At 42.7% G+C, this 20,516-nt stretch overlaps 2 protein-coding genes across 4 annotated transcripts in view; one reads left to right on the plus strand and one right to left on the minus strand.

Moving 5' to 3' along the window:
• The window catches only part of tbc1d30 (TBC1 domain family, member 30), a 155,199-nt gene extending 149,450 nt beyond the window's left edge, over positions 1-5,749 (plus strand). For both annotated transcript variants that reach the window (XM_068050470.1, XM_068050469.1), the window contains 2 exons: positions 1,632-1,703; positions 4,650-5,749. In XM_068050470.1, coding sequence (XP_067906571.1) covers positions 1,632-1,703; positions 4,650-5,413 — 836 coding nt within the window. In that variant the 3' untranslated portion in view covers positions 5,414-5,749. The remainder of the gene's footprint in view (positions 1-1,631; positions 1,704-4,649) is intronic.
• On the minus strand, positions 4,845-19,499 carry vhll (von Hippel-Lindau tumor suppressor like). 2 transcript variants are annotated; one of them, XM_068050471.1, is made up of 4 exons: positions 19,184-19,499; positions 18,701-18,736; positions 10,581-10,715; positions 4,845-9,072 (listed from the first exon to the last, which is right to left on the minus strand). In XM_068050471.1, exons 1-4 carry the CDS (start codon positions 19,368-19,370, stop codon positions 8,909-8,911), a joined length of 522 nt encoding a protein of 173 aa, XP_067906572.1. In that variant the 5' UTR covers positions 19,371-19,499; the 3' UTR covers positions 4,845-8,908. The 2 variants fall into 2 exon arrangements, with proteins under 2 accessions (XP_067906572.1, XP_067906573.1); XM_068050472.1 differs by lacking the exon at positions 18,701-18,736.
• Between the last annotated feature and the right edge of the window lie 1,017 nt (positions 19,500-20,516).

A 20,516-nucleotide genomic window follows, 5' to 3' on the forward strand; every position in this document is an offset into this window, starting at 1 on the left:
CAGTGAAACTCCCCCAGTGGCCTTCTGGATAAAAGCACCACATAAATTATATAGACCAGAAGGCCATAGGTTCAATACACTGTCTGTGATAGGTTAGTTCATCTCCACCAGTGGTCAGTGAAATGTTGCAATTGGTCACGGCACCAATTAAATACAAGAGATATAATAAACAACAGTTCCACCTTCTAATTGCTATTCAGTGACTCTGCTTGTTAGAAAATGCATATATGTGGGCATTAGGTGGGAAAAGGATTTATCTTGATTATAATGCCTTCCATTACCTACTGGTTGCTGACACTCGCTGCCTGGCTCGTAAATGAAGACTGTTCATTTGGATTAGATACTGGACTGTGCAACCTACTCCATCGGGGGATGAATGACTTTCATGGAAGAGAAAGGGTGAAAATTGGCAAAATTAAAAAGTCTGAGTCCAAAGCCCATACACAAAATACCAGTTTAAAAAGACAGGGAGGCAATTAGAACAAAATATTTCAGAACAATACCACCATTATTAATGAATGGAGGATTTCTGGTTAACTTACCTGCAATATAAATACCGTTCAGATTGTCGGGGGCCACTCGACTCCTGACCCCATTATAGCCGTGATCCAAATACGGACTAAAGAGCTGAACTCAAGAGGGGAGGTGAGAGTGACTGTGCTTGCCATCAAGGGGTCATGGCAAAATTGAAGTCAATTGAAATCATGGAGAAAATTTTCCACTGGTTAGAGTCATACTTAGCACAAAGGAAGATGGTTGTGGTTGTTGGAAGCCAATCATCTCAGCTCCAGGACATCACTGCAGGTGTTCCACAGGGTAGTGTCCTAGGCCCAACCATCTTCAGCTGCTTCATCAATGATCTTCCCTCCATCATAAAGTCAGAATTGGGGATGTTCGCTGTTGATTGCACAATGTTCAGTACCATTCACAACTCCTCAGATACTGAGGCATCCCATGTCCATATGCAGCAAGACCTGGACAACATTCTGGCTTGGGCTGATAAGTGGCAAGTAACATTCGCGCCACACAAGTGCCAGGCAATGACCATCTCCAACAAGAGAGAATCTAACCATCTCCCCTTGACATTCAGTGGCATTATCATCGCTGAATCCCGCACTATCAACATCCTGGGAGTTACCATTGACCAGAAACTGAACTAGACCAGCCATATAAATACTGTGGCTACAAGAGCAGGTCAGAGACTGGGAATTCTGAGGGAAGTAACTCACCTCCTGACTCCCCAGTGCCTGTCCACCATCTACAAGGCACAAGTCAGGAGTGTGATGGCATACTCTCCGCTTGCCTGGATGAGTGCAGCTCCAACAACACTCAAGAAGCTCGACACCATCCAGGACAAAGCGGTCAGCTTGGATATCACCCCATCCACCAACTTGAACATTCTCTCCCTCCACGCTGGGTCAAAACCAGGAACTCCTTTCCTACCAGCACTGTGGGTGTAACTACACCAGATGGACTACAGAGATTCAAGAAGGCAGCTCGCCACCATCTTCTCAAGGACTATTAGGGATGGGCAACATATGCTGGCTTTGTCAGCAATGCCCACATCACATGAAAGAATTTTTTTTAAACTAATTTTGTCCAATTTTTACATTTTCTGTTTCTTTTATTAGGATTAGAAGATGAAATTAATCCTGGGATCATCCCAGCTCCCAGGGACAAGCTGAATAATGGAATTGGAAGAAGTTAGTATTTTATTTTTATTTATTTATTTCTTCATATCACAGTAACATATTGAGGTACTAAACGTACTAACACCTTGGTGTAAATTAACTTTTTCTTTCCCTGTGGGGCACATGTCTACTGTCTCCCTCTCCCTGCCTCTATCAGCAAAACATCTTGTTTTCCTTATATAGCAATTTATTTTTTGAAGCAACTGAACAGCTTAATAAACCTTCAAGCCTACTGACCTCACAATATTCGTGCTTAAAATAAGTTCAACTACCTAATCTTATTTTTAAAGCACTTTTTGTGTATATTTTGTGGTTATTAATGTGAGAAATGGTGAGAAAAAGGCCATATTTTCATATTTTGCAGTCTCGTGTTAGCACAAAGATCTCAGGGTGGCAGGGGTTAGCGATCTTGGTTGGACTATGTGAAATACCAAAACACACTTTCTTCCTCCACAGTGGTGATAGAAAGGTCAAGGCAGCAAACTAATGCAGGGCATGCCTATATCTCCTGACAGCCAGTTGCAAAGCAGCATTGAGAGAGTCCTGGAGAAGCCCACTCTTCTCTGGCATTGGCCACTTTGTACAAACTAATACAATGAACACATAAATATTTTTTTTCCAAATGTCTGGATGTGTTTCTGAACTGATACTTTGTAAACGTCTCCTCATATTTTCCAATTGGGATTGAACTCATCTGGAAGCAGGGTAGTGCATGATCTGACCCCACCCTAGTTTCCAGGATCAGCTTCATTAATATGTTATGGGTGAGCTCCAGGCATAAGAAACACTTCTGAAGAGGATCTCAATTTTTGGCAGAGTCACACAGAGACCTCCAAGGACAGATAATCGGTGAGGTGCAAACACGTTCCCTCATCTGTTATTACCAACTCCATTGTTCCACACATATAAGAGTATAGGGAAAAGTTTAATGACTGCACAAGGTTAGGTCAAGAGAACACAGTGAATATTCCTTTAATAAACTGTACAAAGCATGCCACTTAGCATTTACCTCTTACACTTTAATACTTTAAATGCTTACCTTGAATGCTCATGAGACAATAGGGTGCCCTTACACTTCATCTTCATCTGGAATTGTTTCTTCACTCACATCCTTAATTTATTTAGTGCATAAGTAGTCTCCTGTATAAATAGTCATTTTGTAGTAAAGTACTTGAGTATTGCTGAAAACAGAGACATTTTGTCGAAGCTTTTCATCTTGCACTCATCAGGGCAATTCACAAGAATACCAATGTAAGGGAAAGCAACAAATTTATACTGTATGAGAAGAGAGTGCTGATTGGTTGGCAAGTGAACTCTGGTATTTGCATTGCCATGGAGAATGTACCAGTTTATGGTGAATGACAGTTAACTGCCAAGCTGCCTGGTTTAAATTTCAAACAAAGCTTGGCAGTTAACTGTCAGTCACCATAAACTGGTGCATTTGGTCTCATACAGTATAAATTTATTGCTTTCCCTTACATTGGTATTCTTGCGATTGTCCTGATGAGTGCAAGATGAAAAGCATCGACAAAATGTCTCTGTTTTCAGCAATACTCAAGTCTCCCATATAATGCAACTGCTTGTTGCATGCATGTGTTATTGCCCATTTTGACTGACATTGGAGGTTACTGCATGGCATGGTAACCATACCTACTTCTCACATTTTTGTATTCTTTCTGTTGGAGAAGACAGCTCATAAGAAGACTGCTAACATGAATCTTTGTTCACCTTCTTCCTGTTCCCACAGAAAGTTGGGCCTTAGTATCTGACCCTTCCACCTCTTCACGGGTTGTCCAGAAGAGCTGTTAATCAAACCTGCTGCCATGTTTCTTCCCTTTGAAAGTAGCCTCATGTGTAGATCAACAGGAAGGAACATGTGAAGGTTGTCGGTAGCCGCCCAGATGGATGACAGTCCTATTGTTCCCTGTCTTTCTGATTAACAATATGGCTTTAATATTCATTCAGCTAATGTAATTGTCCTTTTTGTAAATCTGTGCCAATGTACTTTGATTTAAAACTCAACAATTAAGTATATTTGAAATAATCAAAAAATCCTGAAACATGACAAATTATACAAAACACCAATTTATTAACCCAATCCTAATATTTGGAGGATTTCTGGCCAGCTTACCTACAGTACAAACATTATTCAGACTAATTGTGTCTGTTCCCAGTCCCAATAATACTAATAGAAGAAGTTAGTGTTTTATGATTTTTATTTTATTTCATCCTAACACCTTGGAATAATATAACTTTGTTTCCCTGTGGTGTACTTAACCATCTTTTTTGCTCTCTTCCATTGGTAAAATATTTTTGTAATTACATAAGGATTTATTTGTTTGTTGGAGCAGTCTATGATAACTTGGAATAATTGACATTCAAAGTTAATTGCCTCCTAATATTTAAATGCATATTTATTCATCAGTTTATCTGTGATACCTATTTTCAAATGCTTTTTTGGTCAGTTTTGCCAAGTTGATAGTTGCCAATGTTGGAAAATCTGTTTTATTTTTCGCTTTTCTATCTTTTGTTAGCATTCGGAACACCCAGTTATATTTGGAATAAAGCTCTCTCAACTCTGCCCCGACCTCAAAAGAGCACCATGATAATGTGAAATTTCTTTGTAAGACTGGTGTACTTGAGTACGACTGTCAACTTGTGCTGAATTGCAGGCAGCTATGTGCTCTGGACTTGTGCCCACCAGGATTTGAGTTAAATCTGCTGTTACCTTTAAACAATATGTATTCTAAGTTCATCCAAAGCTAATTAAGTTACAACATAATAGTATAGTAAATAAGTGATTTATGTTTTAACTTGAAGGTTCAAAATGAACTTTGTGTTCCAGCTGTGATTTATTCCCAAAATTTCAGGAGAAATGTCGAGGTGGAGCTCTGTGGTCAGAGCTTGTGACTGTCCCTGCCATTTATTGGATTGTTTTCTTTATTGTGCATTTCATAGGTGAAGGACCTGCCACCACAATACTGCCTCCACAGATCAATCAAACCCCAATGATGAATCACTTGCTTCTAGGGAAGAAACTGAGAACTACTAACAGGATCACCAGGAATGCTGTTATTCATGTCCCTGGGTCAAAAGCCCCACAAGATGATATAAAGTCAAAGCTCAACTCGCCATGGCGCACTCACATTCGAGTTCACCGAAAAAACCTAGCAAGGACCAAGAACCAGCTGAGCTACGGTGATACCATCGGGCTAATGGAGGAACAGAGTGACATCACTAAAGAAAGAAATAATAAACCAGTGGAAGAATCATCTCCTAGCTGTACAGAAAGCACAGAAACTGACAGCAAAAAGATTGAGGATCGAATATTGGCACAAGCAGATGGACAATCTTCTGAACCAGTTTACAGGGATGCTAATGACAACGTGAATGTTATTCAGAACCAGCTAAAAACACTAGATTTAAGCCAAACTGATACAACTGCAGCTGAGCCACCCAGTCCATCACCAAGCCAAAGGCCCTCATCTGATTCTTCGGACTCTGAAAAAGAAATTTCGGATCTAGCACACAGAACTAGCACTGCAAAGATTCAGACATTCAGCCCTTTTCCTAGTGTTAAACCTCCTAGAAAATCAGCAGCAGCAAGAAATTTAGGATTGTATGGGCCCACTGAGAGGACCCCAACAGTCCATTTTCCCCACATGAGCAAAAGTGTTAACAGCACTGGAAACAGCAAACCAAAGGGGACCAGGAAAAAGTGAATAAGTCATAGCAATTCAGTGATGATCATTTTGTTGTAATTTATTCTTAAATTAAGATGCTTAAAAACATTTTATATCATGTGCAATGTTGTAAAATCTACCATGTGTAAATAACATTTTTTAAAAAGTGGGTTAACTACCTGTGGTCAAATTCTAAAGTATTGCTGTATTAAAGGCATCTTGCAGAGATTGAAGACCAATATGAAATGCACAATAGTACAATATTTGTGGACAATTGAAAGAAAACAAAAAAGCACTAAAGGCGATGTAATAAAAAAAAAATTAAAACTCTTCATAATTGCTGTCTTATCTATTGTTATTGTATAATGTGACAATAAAAACTACTGTTTACAATTTCAATTTGAGATTTTTCACATTTCTCATATTTTAATCTTCAGATTATTTTTTATTCATGTGATGCGAGTGTCGCTGGCAAGGCCAACATTTATTGCCCATCCCTAATTGCCCTTGAGAAGGTCATGGTGAGCCAGCTTCTTGAACCACTGCAGTCCATGTGTCTTAGGCCCAACCATCTTCAGCCGCTTCATCAATGACCTTCCCTCCATCACAAGGTCAGAAGTGGGGATGCTTGCTGATGATTGCACAATGTTCAGTACCATTTGCGGCTCCTCAAATACTTAAGCAGCCCATTTACAGATGCAGAAAAACCTGGACAACATCCAGGCTTGGGCTGATAAGTGGCAAGTAACATTCGCGCGACGCAAGGGCCAGGCAATGACCATCTCAAGCAAGAGAGAATTTAACCATCTCCCCTTGATGTTCAATGGCATCACCATCGCTGAATCCCCCACTATCAACATCCTAGGGTTACCATTGACCAGAAACTGAACTGGACCAGCCACATAAATGCTGTGGCTGCAAGAGCGGGTCAGAGTCTGGGAATTCTGCAGCGAGTAACTCACCTCCTGAGTGCCCGATGCCTGTCCACCATCTACAAGTCACAAGTCAGGAGTGTGATGGAATACTCTCCACTTACCTGGTTTTCCCCCTGTTGTTATTACCCTCACCACCTGCCGCAGGCCCAGTATAGCAGATACGCCCTTCAGGACTTGGCCAGCTTGATTAGTAGTGGTGCTACCAACCCACACTTGGAGATGTACATTGAAGACCGCACTCAGCATACATTCTGCACCCTTACTACTCTCAGTGCATCTTCCAATAGGTGTTCAAAAAATGAAGGTGACATATTTATAGTATCACACCTACTTCCTGTGAAGAACTAACTCAAAGGGCTCAATTTTAACCCATTCAGAACCCACTCACTTGCAGAGTTAAAATCGGGCCCAATATGTGAGTCAAGAAGGACCAAAAAATTAAGATTGCTTTGTTCAGCCACTGTCTCATAAGTTGAGGATGGACAATTATTCTAGGATTAATATTTATTCCCAAAACTAAGGCCTGATATTGCTCCCCCCGTAGTGTCCAGGAAATCCTTATATCATAGGTGTTATGGAGAGAAAAAGGAAGTGTGCGCATGTTATATCAGGTATCTACTTCTTTTGCATTGTTTGATTTCTGGATCACCTGGGCCTGTTCTGAGAACTGTCATGGACTTGAAATTATTTTTCTCTTCAGATTAAAAATAGTGTGTGTCTGCCTTTTAAGACTTTATTAAAAACAGTGTACCTTTAAGGGAGAGAATGTTCTGGAGACACAGTGTGCCACAGCTGCATTTTTTGTTACCCTGGGCAACAGCTAGCGACAGAGAAGTCACATGGTAATGTTTCCACTTGGCTGTGTGGGGAACTCGTTAGTTCTGAGAGACTTTCAAGTGAGGCGGACTGAAGAGAAAGAAAGCTATTTATTTCCTCTCAGCAAAAATTCTACAAGGAGCTACAAGCCAAGTTAATTCCCTAAGTAAAGAAGAAAAGTCTTTTTCAAGAAACCATTTGTATGGCTGTGCTCATGGTTCAAAGAACTGTTTAATGCTTGCTGTAGCCGAAGAGTTGAATGCCTATCTACTGAAGGACTATTTTCATCAAATCCATGTGAAGACCTCGAGTGACCTTTGATTATTTTGCACATTTGAAGACCTGATCCATCAGAATGTAACATATAAAAACTCACTTATTTTATTTATTCTTAAGAGACAGCTAATTTTTTTAAAACTCCAATTTTAAAACTAGTTAATTATTAGTTTTTTTGAGTGTATGTATGTGAATGTGGCGTTAGGTTAAAATAAGAAGCTATAAGGTCTTTAGACATAGGTTTATCTTAATACTGTTTAAGATTTAATTTTTTTAATAAATAGTTAATTTGTTGTTGTCTAAAGCTACCTGGTTTGGTCTGTTTTATTCCGTGGGTTACTCGAGTGTTTAATTTGGCTGTTTTCGGATTGGGTGTGAAAGCTTAATAACATGCTGCAACCTGTGGAGTGACGGGACTGAATTGACAGTGCGTTGCTCCCGCCGCAGTCGTAGCAGAACAGATACAGGGCAAGGGGAGCCATGGAAATGAGGTGAGCATTCCTGGGCTTCTCATATCTCAGAGGAGTGCCTATTTTCAGTGGTGTCCAAAGAAACTGGCATTGTGCCTTACATGCGAGATCCCCTCAAATCAGACAGTCTGAGGAAGACATGAACAAAGCATGTGAGGCTGCAAAGCAAGTGCTCCCATTCTCATGCAGCCTCCCAAGAGGCCCTGAGGCTGGCAGCTCTGTTGCTTATGTAATTGGGCCATGCTAGTGACATGGTCCACCAAATTTTGGTTGCATTTTGTTGCCCAATATTGTGGCTTATGATTCTCAGGAGACTGCTAGTTCTATTTTAGAAGATGAATATTATTTGGTTCTGCTTGCCAGCATATTGATTTTTTTAATGCATGCATGTTGTCATCAATTAATAATCTATTGATAATGATGCTGTGAAGGGAAGCACAGCATCATGATTATTCCGACAGTTTTATTTTTACAGTTATTCAATTCCAGTGGAAATCACTACTGATGGAAGAGGCAGTGGCTCTGGTTTGAAGGATTATGCAATTATATGCAGCAATTTACATTAGCTATTTCTATGCTATCAATATATTACACCTTTTATGGATTTAATAGGGACATAGAATACAATTCTCCTCTCCTCCACTAATAAATCCCTTACTGTAAATCTGTATCTTAGAAAGTACTCCTTCCTTTTTGCTAGAGTCTTTGTAAAAAAGAACCCTTTTGACCATCCCATTAGATATTAAATCATTCAGCAAACTGCTTGAAATTTAGAAACTCCAGCAAAAAGAAATTACTCATTTGCAGGTGGTACATTAACAAAGGAGTAATGGTGCAAATAAACATAGGTTTACCTTAATTATCTTCCTACATTACACCAGTGACTACAGTTCAAAAGTAAAGCACTTAGAGATGTCGGTGAAAAGCGTTATCTTAATGCAAGTCTTTTTTAAAATGCTAAGACAAGATGGAGAAGGCAGAATGAAATATTGGCATCTATTCCGAATAGAAATGGTGTACTACTAAATTTTAAACTATTAACTATTTCTGTAGTGCATTCTCAGGTTTTCAATCTCCCTTAGCAGAGGTGGAGAATTCTTGAGATCAGCGTGCAATGACATCGGTAGTTCCAACTTTGTGTAGTCTTCCAACTTTACTTGTTTACGAATACATTGTAAACAGCAATCTTTCAGTGAATATACTGCAAAGAAAAGGGAACAAGGGTAATTGATTTGAAATGTTTGAAAAATTCAGGTTTGTCAAGCTATTTATCATCAATTAGTGGTGCAAACGAAGGAATTGGGTCCTGAAAAAATTCTAGAACCCAATAACTAAGCTAAATACACCCAAATAACTACTGTATTGCTGGACTATAAACATAACATAGCATACTGGACATTCATAATAAGCATCTTAAAGAATATGCTAATGTTTTAGGTCCAAATTCAATCATAGTTTGCAATGACTTGGGTCATCTCAGACAAAGAACAGAGAGTTGCTATACTTGGCCTCAATGTCCTGGACAAAAGATGGAATAAATCAACCTGCTTTTACATTAATAAAAGTTTTGCTCTTGGCTATTTGTTGGTCGCTAGACTCCAGTAATTAACAAAGATTATTTTTTCAGAAATTTATTAGTTGAGTGAAAGGAAGCTACTGCCAGTGATATGTGATAGGGTTTTCCCACATCCTACAATTTATGCTGTTTCTCCCGGGATTCTGTCAGTCTTCCACTGAAGTAACAGCAAAGAAATGAGGAGCAACTCCATGGATATTCTACCTCCAACTTAATATATTTGTGTGAAAGAAAATTGACTGTGACATGGAGATTGTTATGTGTGTGGGTCTGCAATCAAGACTTTATTATGTATCAGTGATGTTAGTTGTTCTTGTCAGTGGTCTGCATGTTTCACCTTTATGGGGGTTGACTCATACTGTCCTAAATCTGCCTTTGGTAGTGAAATCCAAGGGAATAACAAATACAATCACCTTATGATTTGGACTAGATATCGTTTGGATGATTCTGCAGCTGAAAGCAAGAGGAGTAAATCTGGAATGGTAACACTTTTCTGTTGGTAGTGAGCCTAAGATGCAGAACCAGATTTAAAATGTTTTTTTTAGCCTGCAGTGGGACCTGAGGAATTGGATGAACCAGGAATACTTGTAAATTATTTTTTATTCTGATCTTGGAAGCATGGCTAGAAAATTTTCAGTAATTAGATTTTTTTTTAACCACTTAATACTCATCTGAAGCAATTATTGGATAGTGATGGTGTCGAAACTTTGGCTGATTTTCCTCTTCCGAGCTCAGAACTTCAAGGGCATTAGAAGTACCCCGACTGCCACTCATCTGAGACCAGCTAATGCTTTAGAGGCTGGGATTTAGCGGTCTTTATGGTGAAATTACACAATTGATTTACCAACTGAATTATCATGGAACAGTGAGGGGAGATTTTTAACACGGTGAGAAATATTGCATTGTAATCTCTGGAACAAAGTTAATGAATATCCCTACAGATGGTTAATGAGTTTAAAAGCCCTATTTGCAGCTGAGACATTCGGGAATTACAAGGTTTTGACTAGATATTCAGATAATGCAGACGCTTCGGTAGCTGAGAGTGGGGCTAAGATATAATTGCAGATCTACTGCCAGTGATATGTGATAGATGTAAGTTCAGCTAAACCTGAAGTTGTGTGTGCTGTATTTACCTGGAACTGTGATGTAAACAGGAATGTAAATAGGATCATCTTCATCATATTGTGCAGATGTTGGAAAATATACCTCATCCTTATTTATAAGCAATTTGTCGCCAGTGTCAGCATCCCGAAAAACCCAAGGATGAGCTGGAAAAAAAAAAGAGCTTGGCATCAAGTGACGGACTGTTTCATTAGCAGCTGAAACCTCGTATGAGACCTGTTGTCATTATCATGTACATCAATTATAAAGTCATTCTGTTCCAGAAGTGATTCTAAAAGGTTGTCCAAAGCTCTTGGTGTTGAGCATTTCACCTCCTTTATACTCCAACACAACAGAAAAACTGCTACAAGACTGAATTTGGCCACTGAACCTTCTGTAATGATAGCGTAGGTCTGTACTGACAAGCCAGCAAAAAAAATGAATTCATATCAGTGGTGTGGACAGTCACGCGTGCTCAGATAAATTGCTGGATTCTGCATCCAACAGTAATGTTTATAAAACTGAAGACATTAGAGTACTAAAACTGCTGCAAAGATTAGTGGTGGACCAGAAGCTAGGGAAAAGTTTAGAAACCAACAAAGGATGGCTAAAAAGCAGAAGTTACAGAATGAGAGTAAACAAGCAAGAAATATAAAAACAGACCGTAAGAGATTCTACAACTATATAAAAAGGAAAAGAGTAACTAAGGTAAGCATTGGTCCCTTAGAGGATGAGACTGGGGAATTAATAATGGGAAAAATGGAAATGCAGAGACTTCGAACAAGTATTTTGTATCTGTCTTCACAGTGGAAGACACAAAAACACCCCAAAAATAGTAGAAAATCAAGAGGCAAAAGGGAAGGAGGAACTTAAAACAATCACTGTCACTAGAGAAAAAGTACTAGGAAAACTAATTGGACTAAAGTCCCTGGACCTGATGGTCTGCATTCTAGAGTCTTAAAAGAAGTGGCTGCAGAGATGGTGGATGCATTGATCATAATCTTCCAAAATTCCCTAGATTCTGGAAAGGTCCTAGCCGACTGGAAACCCACGAATGTAATAACTCTATTCAAGAAAGTAGGGAGGCAGAAAGCAGGAAACCATGGCCAGAGTTTTGCACCCCCCACAGCAGCAGGCTGGAGGTGGAGGAGGCGTAAAATTGAGTGGGACGTGGGGGGTGCTGTTCCCGTGGCCTTCTCGCCCCTGCTGCAATTTTACAAGCGGCAAGGGAGGTAACAAACGGCCCGCCCGCCCCAGGCCAATTATGGCCCTTAAGTGGCCAATTAATTGCGCCTTAAGGGCCTCCTCTAGCCACCACTGGTATATTACCAGTGGTGGATGGGTGGATCAGCACCTCAGCAGGCCGTCCTGTAAAACCTGGTGGCCTTCTTGCGGGCTGGAGGGGGTGTCCCTCCTGATCGGGCACCCTGTGTCCCACAGAGGGCCCCCCACGTCATAGCCGCCCCGGTGGAGCACCTCCCCCCCACCAACCCCAGCACCCCGACCTCACTTGATCGACCCCGCCATCCTCCCCCACTCCCCCCAACTCATGGGGCCCAGCCAATTGTGTGGGGCCTTGCCAGGGACATTGACTTCCATCGATGCAGTCCCAGCAGTGGCCACTGCTCACAGTTGGGCTGCTGGGACGGAAGAGCTGCCAGCCCACTGATTGGCCAGCAGCTCTTGGAGGGGGTACTTTCTGCCTCAAAGGGCGGAAGTCCCAACCGAGGGTCAATTAAGGGCTTGAGCCACAAAATCACGGTGTGGCTTCCAGGCCTGATGGAGGTGGACTTGCCCCTGACTTTTGTCCAGTGGGTGAGGCCTCCGCCCACACCGTAAAATTCCAGCCTCTAAGTCAGTTAGCCTAACATCTGTATATAATAAAAGCAAAATACTGCGGATGCTGGAAATCTGAAACAAAAACAAGAAATGCTGGAATCACTTAGCAGGTCTGGTAGCATCTGTGGAAAGAGAAGCAGAGTTAACGTTTCGGGTCAGTGACCCTTCTTCAGAACCTAACATCTGTCATTGGGAAAATGCTGGAATCCGTTATGAAGGAAATAGTAGCAAGACATTTAGAAATCATAATGTAATCAGGCAGAGACAATATGTTTTTTTGAAAGGGAAATTGTGTTTGACAAATTTATTAGAGTTCTTGGAAGATATAACAAGCAGGGTGGATAAAGGGGAACCAGTAGATGTAGTGTATTTGGATTTCCAAAAGACATTAAATAAGGTGCCACATAATAGGTTACTACACAAGATAAGAGAAAATGGTGGTGGGGGTAATATGGATAGAGGATTGGCTAACTAACAGGAAACAGAGAGTCAGAATAAATGGAGCATTTTCAGATTAGCGAACTGTAACAAGTGGAGTACCACAAGTGTCAGTGCTGGGGCTTCACCTATTTACAATCTATATTAATGACTTGGGGAACTGGTCTTTCACTTCAGGTGGGGAGCAGAGTGCTGGAGCATAGATGCTGAGTAGGTGTACTGGACCAGAGGCGGTGAGCAGTCGGATGGACAATATGCGTTCCGAGCCATTTGAAGGTGGCTCTATCATGCTGAGCAAAGAGTTTCTGATGGCGAAGCCCACTCGATGCTGTCTTGGTTCTTCAGGATCCCTACCCTGCCAGAAGAAGGTGTACTCTTGCTCTCTTGGAGGTCCGCTCACAGGGAGGCGTGTCTTCTGAAGTGCTGCAATGTCCACATTCAGTCTACTGAGCCCTTTGTTAATGATGGCGGTCTTCCGAGAGTCGTTGATTTGTGTAAGGTCTTCCGACAGGCCAGGACACAGTTCCGACGTTCCAGCTTGCAAAACGAAGGGCTGGTTCCTTTCCTTTTTTTGTCATGCTATTTGGTACGGTGTACAGTCCACTTGTCAGGCCATGACCCTGAGCTCCAAGCACCCATTGAAGCAGGTGGACTGTGGCGGGACAGAACCTTTCTGACCGGGGGCTGCCCGGTTTGAGGCGGGCGGTAGCTGTCCAGTGAGATGCAATGACCTCTCCCACCGACAAAGGCAACCCGTGGCTCCCAATCTCTATGCCAATTGAGCTGGACTTATAAACCATTACTGCTGCCTTCCGTGTTGTTTTGGTCACTGTGAGGCGACTATGGAGTGACCTCTCCATGGCGCATGGCTGGCGGAATGTATGGAGGTTGTGAGTTGCCCAAGCATCAAAACCCCTCTCTTGGCCTTCCTAGTGGGGTCCAAAGGAGTGCAGAGCACGACGTTTGGCACCAGTATAGCTGCAGGAACTGCCAGAAACATGCCAAAGCTGACACATGACCGACTTAGGGGTTCCGCTCCAGAATTTCTGTTAGGGTTTACTCCCTTAACCTTGGTCTCTCCCGAGATGCCCACAAACCAGTGGGGTTGTTAGCTCCTATCCCTGAGCAGGGGCCCTAACAAGTAAACTGTACGATTTCATGGAGGGAGAGCGAAGGGGGGAGGGGTACAGGGGAGTGGGGGGTGCGAGGGGGAGCGGGGGGGTGCGAGGGGGGTGGGCGAAAGGGGGTGCGAGGGGGGCAAAAGTGGTGCGAGGCGGGAAGGGGAAAGGGGTGGGAAGGGGAAAGGGGTGGGGGGGGGGGTGGTGGTCAGTGATATGGCCAGCAGCGATGTGGAGCTTCTTCTGCCGGGATCCGATCAAGGATTTTCCGTATGAGACCAGCGGGGCGGGCCGAGGCCTCGCTGGGCCTTCGGCATGCATTCATCGTCACCCCAGTCTGGGCACGGTGGCTCCGGCTCCGACGCGACCCCGTAGCAGCTCCGGCATAAAACGAGCATCAAATACACGTACAAATTCATCTGCCATTCAGGATGTGCTTCTGCAGAAAACTCTGGAACTCCTCTGTCTCCTCTGGAGAGCTTTTGGGCCAACCATCAAGATGATCGTTCCCCCCTCAAGTCTAAATCCGGGGAAACGATCACTGACCAACACAAGCAAATGAACCGCTGGTTGGAGCAATACCTAGAACTGTACTCCAGGGAGAATGTTGTCACTGATACCGCCCTCAATGCAGCCCAGTCTCTGCCAGTCATGGATGAGCTGGACGAACAGCCAACAAAATCGGAACTCAGTGATGCCATTTATTCTCTCGCCAGTGGAAAAGCCCCTGGAAAGGACGGCATTACCCCTGAAATAATCAAGAGTGCCAAGCCTGCTATACTTTCAGCACTCCATGAACTGCTTTGCCTGTGCCGGGATGAGGGAGCAGTACCACAGGACATGCGCGATGCCAATATCATCACCCTCTATAAGAACAAGGGTGACCGCGGTGACTGCAACAACTACCGTGGAACCTCCCTGCTCAGCATAGTGGGGAAAGTCTTCGCTCGAGTCGTTTTAAACAGACTCCAGAAGCTGGCTGAGCGTGTCTACCCTGAGGCACAGTGTGGCTTTCGAGCAGAGAGATCCACCATTGACATGCTGTTCTCCCTTTGCCAGCTATAGGAGAAATGCCACAAACAACTGATGCCCCTCTACATTGCTTTCATAGATCTCATCAAAGCCTTTGACCTCGTCAGCAGACATGGTCTCTTCAGACTACTAGCAAAGATCAGATGTCCACCAAAGCTACTAAGTATCAACACTTCATTCCATGACAATATGAAAGGCACAAATTAGCATAGCAGCACCTCATCAGACCCCTTTCCTATCCTGAGCGGCGTGAAACAGGGCTGTGTTCTCGCACCTACACTGTTTGGGATCTTCTTCTCATTGCTGCTCTCACATGTGATCAAGTCTTCAGAAGAAGGAATTTTCCTCCACACAAGATCAACCTTGCCCGTGAGCGAAGACCAAAGTATGGAAAGTCCTCATCAGGGAACTCCTCTTTGCCGGCGATGCTGCATTAACATCCCACACAGAAGAGTGCCTGCAGAGACTCATCGACAGAACTGCGGCTGCCTGCAATGAATTTGGCCTAACCATCAGCCTCAAGAAAATGAACATCATGGGACAGGACGTCAGAAATGCTCCATCCATCAATATCGGCGACCATGCTCTGGAAGTGGTTCAAGAGTTCACCTACCTAGGCTCAACTATCACCAGTAACCTGTCTCTCGATGCAGAAATCAACAAGCGCATGGGAAAGGCGTCCGCTGATATGTCCAGACTGGCCAATAGGATGCAGGAAAATGGCGCACTGACACAGAACACAAAAGTCCGAGTGTTTCAAGCCTGTGTCCTCAGTACCTTGCTCTACGGCAGCAAGGCCTGGACAACGTATGTCAGCCAAGAGTGATGTCTCAACTCATTTGTTGCCTCCGGAGAATCCTTGGCATCAGGTGGTAGGACCATATCTCCAATGCAGAAGTCCTCAAGGCGGCCAACATCCCCAACATACACACCCTACTGAGCCAACGGCACTTGAGATGGCTTAGCCATGTGAGCCGCATGGAAGATGGCAGGATCCCCAAGGACGCATTATACAGAGAGCTCGTCACCAGTCTTCCATGTCTCTGCTTTAAAGATGTCTGCAAACCGACATGAAGTCCTGTGACGTTGACCACAAGTCATGGGAGTCAGTTGCCAGTGATCGCTAGAGCTGGCGGACAGCCATTAAGGCAGGGCTAAAGAGTGGCAAGTCGAAGAGACTTAGCAGTTGGCAGGAAAAAAAGAGAAGCGCAAGGAGAGAGCCAACTGTGTAACAGCCCCAACAACCAATTTTATCTGCAGCGCCTGTAGAAGAGTCTGTCACTCTAGAATTGGCCTTTATAGCCACTCCAGGCGCTGCTCCACAAACCACTGACCACCTCTAGGCACTTACCCCATGTCTCTCGAGACAAGGAGGCCAAAGAAGAAGAAGGATGAAGGGACCAAGTGAATTGTAGCCAAATTTGCAGATGATACAAAGACAGGTAGGAAAGCAAGTTATGAGGAGAACACAAAGTTTCTGCAAAGAGATACAGATAGGTTAAGTCAGTGGGCAAAAATCTGGCAGATGGAGTATAATGTGGAAAAATGTGAGGTTGTCCACTTTGGCAGGAACAATAGAAAAGCAGAATATTATTTAAGTGCAGAGAGATTGAAGAATGCTGCAGTACAGAGGGGCCTGGGTGTCCTTGTACATGAATCACAAAAAGTCAGCATGGAGGTACAGCAAGTAATTAGGAAGGCAAATGGAACATTGGCATTTATTGCAAGGGGGATGGAGTATAAAAAGTAGGGAAGTTTGCTACAACTGTACATAGCATTGGTGAGATCACACCGAGAGTACTGCATACAGTTTTGGACTCCTTATTTAAGGAGGAATATACTTGTATTGGACGCAGTTTAGAGAAGGTTCACGAGGCTGATTCCTGGGATGAAGAGGCTGTTTTATAAGGAAAGGTTGAGCAGGTTGGGCCTATAATCATTGGAGTTTAGAAGAATGAGAGGTGATCTTATTGAAACATATAAGTTTCTTAGGGGGCTTGATAGGGTGGATGCTGAGAGGATGTTTCCCCTCATGGGGGAAATCTAGAACTATAGGGCACAGTTTCAAAATAAGAGATCCCCCTTTAAGATGGAAATAAGGAGGAATTTCTTCTCTCAGAGGGTCGTTAATCTTTGGAATTCTCTTCCCCAGAAAGCAGTGGAGGCTGGGTCATTGAATATATTCAAGGCTGAGCTGGACAGATTTTTGATGTACAAGGGAATCAAGGGTTATGGGGGGGGAGGCAGGAAAGTGGAGTTAAGGCCACAATCAAATCAGCCATGATCTTATTGAATGGCAAAGCAGGCTCGAGGGGCTGAATGGCCTATTCCTGCTACCATTTCTTATGTTCTAAATAGTTGAAGAACTTTACTGTATCAGATTGGTGCAAAATAATGCTACTTTCTGGCTGAAACTTGACCACATCAAAGGCTATCGTCATTTTCAGCAGTCTTGTTATTCATTATTTTTCACAGGACCAGATCTCAAATTAGTGCTGTTCGTCTTTCAATTCAAATCAGCTGTAAAAATGTTTATGCTTCCATTCAATGTAGTAGACAATACACCTGTTACCACTTCATTTTGCAATGTATTCAACTAGCCTTTGCCAGAGTAGAGTTCCAACATCAACACAATGACACCCCACTACTCCATTGTTACATAAGTAGCCCGGCTGGCATTCAATAACTCACTCAAATAGTCATTCTTTATGTGTGTACCTGGACGGTGATCATCAGTGAGCTAATTTCACGGAGATATCTGAGCCAAATTGAAGTTTACTGTCACCAACATTCACATGCATGCACTTTCTAGCAAGTCACTTGACAGCAGATGTAATCATTGTGCATTTACCAATTAAATATCAATACAGATTGAAGTTAGGAGGGAAGGGGATAGTCTCTTTGGCCACTTGATTTATGTGCCATTTTTATTACAATGCCATTTCTGGAGGCAATGCTGTGTTATAAATAAGGCAGTTCTAGTCTTTGGAGGCCATGAAACCCCCTCAGATGAGTTTCCAAGGGCCCTCCTATGGTGCAGCACAACCCGAGGCAAACATGCCTCTGAAAGTTTTGGGCAAAAGATGCAGGGGGAATATGAGGAAGCACTTTTTTTACGCAGGGGGTGGTAATGACCTGGAACTCACTGCCCATATGGGTGGTGGAAGCAGAGACGATCAATGACTTCAAAAAGTGTGATGGCCACCTGAGCGAAATAGACTTGCAGGACTATGGGGATCAAGCCAGGGAGTGGGACTGACTGCATAGCTCTGTGGAGAGCCGGCATGGACTCGATGGGCTGAACAGCCTCCTTCTGTGCCGTAAATGACTATATGACTCTATGATGGTGCTGGACAACGTTTTCACAATTCTGGTCAGCCTGGCAGTGCAGGCCACAGTCAGAAATTTTTGGTTACTACTTTAAAACAGCAACATGCACAATCTTGAGCATCTCATGTGGCTTTAGTATCAATGCCAAAGCTATAAATTCACCCTGTATTATAAAAGAAAAATTCACAGTAATCACAGCATCGCCACATTATATAACCTTTTCCGACAAATTATATGCATGCTATTGGATTATTTATCAACTTTCAAGTTCTGTCATCAAACTTACACATTCAGCCAAAACGGGCCAATACAAGACCTTTACCATTGCTGTTATCAAGACTGTTCCACAGTTAATCAACAGAATTTCTGAGAATGGAGCTGGTTCTACCATTTACCTTGTAAAATGGAGTATCTACTCGACAGTGTGAAATCTAGCAATCCAGTAAAGAAAGAAAAATTCGCCCAATTAGGTGGGTTTGAATGATAGATGAGGATTTAAATATTTTACAGTTAATACTGGAGCAACTATTAAAATAAGCATTTTACCCATTACTGGATTACTTCAAAGATATACTTTGAAAATCAGACTTTTTCAGATCACTTACTCAAAACATTAAATTAAATATTTTTAACCCCAGATAATGCTCATCTGTGCACAAATATACCCAAATACAATCCAACCTATGACTGCAGTACCCCTTGAAACTAAGCACTATAAATTAAGCAGTTTCAGGTCTACAGGAAACTGTATGCGGCTTCTCCAATTTCCTCTCCATACAGCTACTGAAACGTCACTCAGCTTCAAATGAGGCTGTTTATTAGTGCGAACTATTTCTTAAGGCTATTCTGTTCCTGCACGGTTCATGCCAGCTACTTACTCCGATACGTGCGCATATCCAGGGTTTCTCTTGGAGGGATATCATCATAGTTCTGCGGAAGTCCATTAAAATTGATCCACCAAGGCCTTGCAGTCCGCGGGGTCCGATTAACAAATGTAACAAAAGTAGCTTCATCTGAATTCAGGGACCTAAGCTCACCCATCGGCTGCTTGCCTGTATGAGCCATGACATGCCGGCGTTGAAACCACCGCAGTACCGTCGCCCTTTTGATCTCTTTCACTTTGATTTTGAACCCAGTGCAACCAACCAGGAACTGTCTAAATCAAAGGCAGACGCCAATTATCCCTAAAGAATCGGTGGTAAAACCGAGGAGGGAGTGGCATGTGAAAATGGGAACAGAGCCAGGGAGAGACTCAGTTTAAAGTCAACAGTCGAGGCGTGAAAAAAAGGTTAAAATTAGTAGCAGTAAAGACTGTAAAATTATGCAATCAACTAACAAACAGACAGTGTGTGCTCAAACCAAAAGACCCAAGAATCTATAGAAGTAGGTCTTGGGTCTTCATCTGATTAATTGGGGCGAGCTCTGGGGATCAGGAGCACCACCACAAATGATGACCCTCAGGTAACTTCCAGGGGTGGGGGTTGGAGTGGCCAAATGGGAACTTCTTGCTCCTCCTAGCTCCACAGAAAAGTTTTATTTTAAATTAAAACTTACCTTTAATTGGCCCCACGTGAACAAATAATAAACTGCTTAGTAAAGATAAGTCATGTCGAACTCACTTAGTCAATTTTTTTGAGGAGGCTACTCAAGTGGTATATAAGGCTGTGTCTATTGGTGCCATGCATATGGACTTACAGAAGGCATTTGATCAGATTCCACATAGGAGATGGTGAGCAAAAATGAAAGTGCATGGAATTGGAGGCTAGCCATCAACGTGGGTAGAGAATTAGTTAGGAGATAGGAGACTGAGACCAGAGATGATGGGTATGTTCTCTAATTGACAGGATGTGACTAGTGGTTTCTTCCAGGGATCTGTACTAGGCTTGTCATTACATTTATCATTGACTTAGATGAAGGAATAGAGAACGGTAAATCTAAAATAAAAACAAGAAATGCTGGAAATACACAGCAGGTCTGGCAGCATCTGTGGAGAGAGAAGCAGAGTTAACGTTTCAGGTCAGTGATCCTTCTTCAGAATCTAAGTTTGCTAACAACACTAATTTAAGTGTTAGTAAGTCGTGTAGGTGGGAGCTGAAGGTTGTGTAGGGACATTGATAGATTAAGTGAATGGCCAAAACTATGGCAGATGGAACTATGAGATCCTACACTTTGAACCTAAGAAAGAGAGATCAGAGTATTTTCTAAATGGTG

Source organism: Heterodontus francisci, chromosome 18 (genome assembly GCF_036365525.1).
Source record: "Heterodontus francisci isolate sHetFra1 chromosome 18, sHetFra1.hap1, whole genome shotgun sequence".
Taxonomy (NCBI): Eukaryota; Metazoa; Chordata; class Chondrichthyes; order Heterodontiformes; family Heterodontidae; genus Heterodontus; species Heterodontus francisci.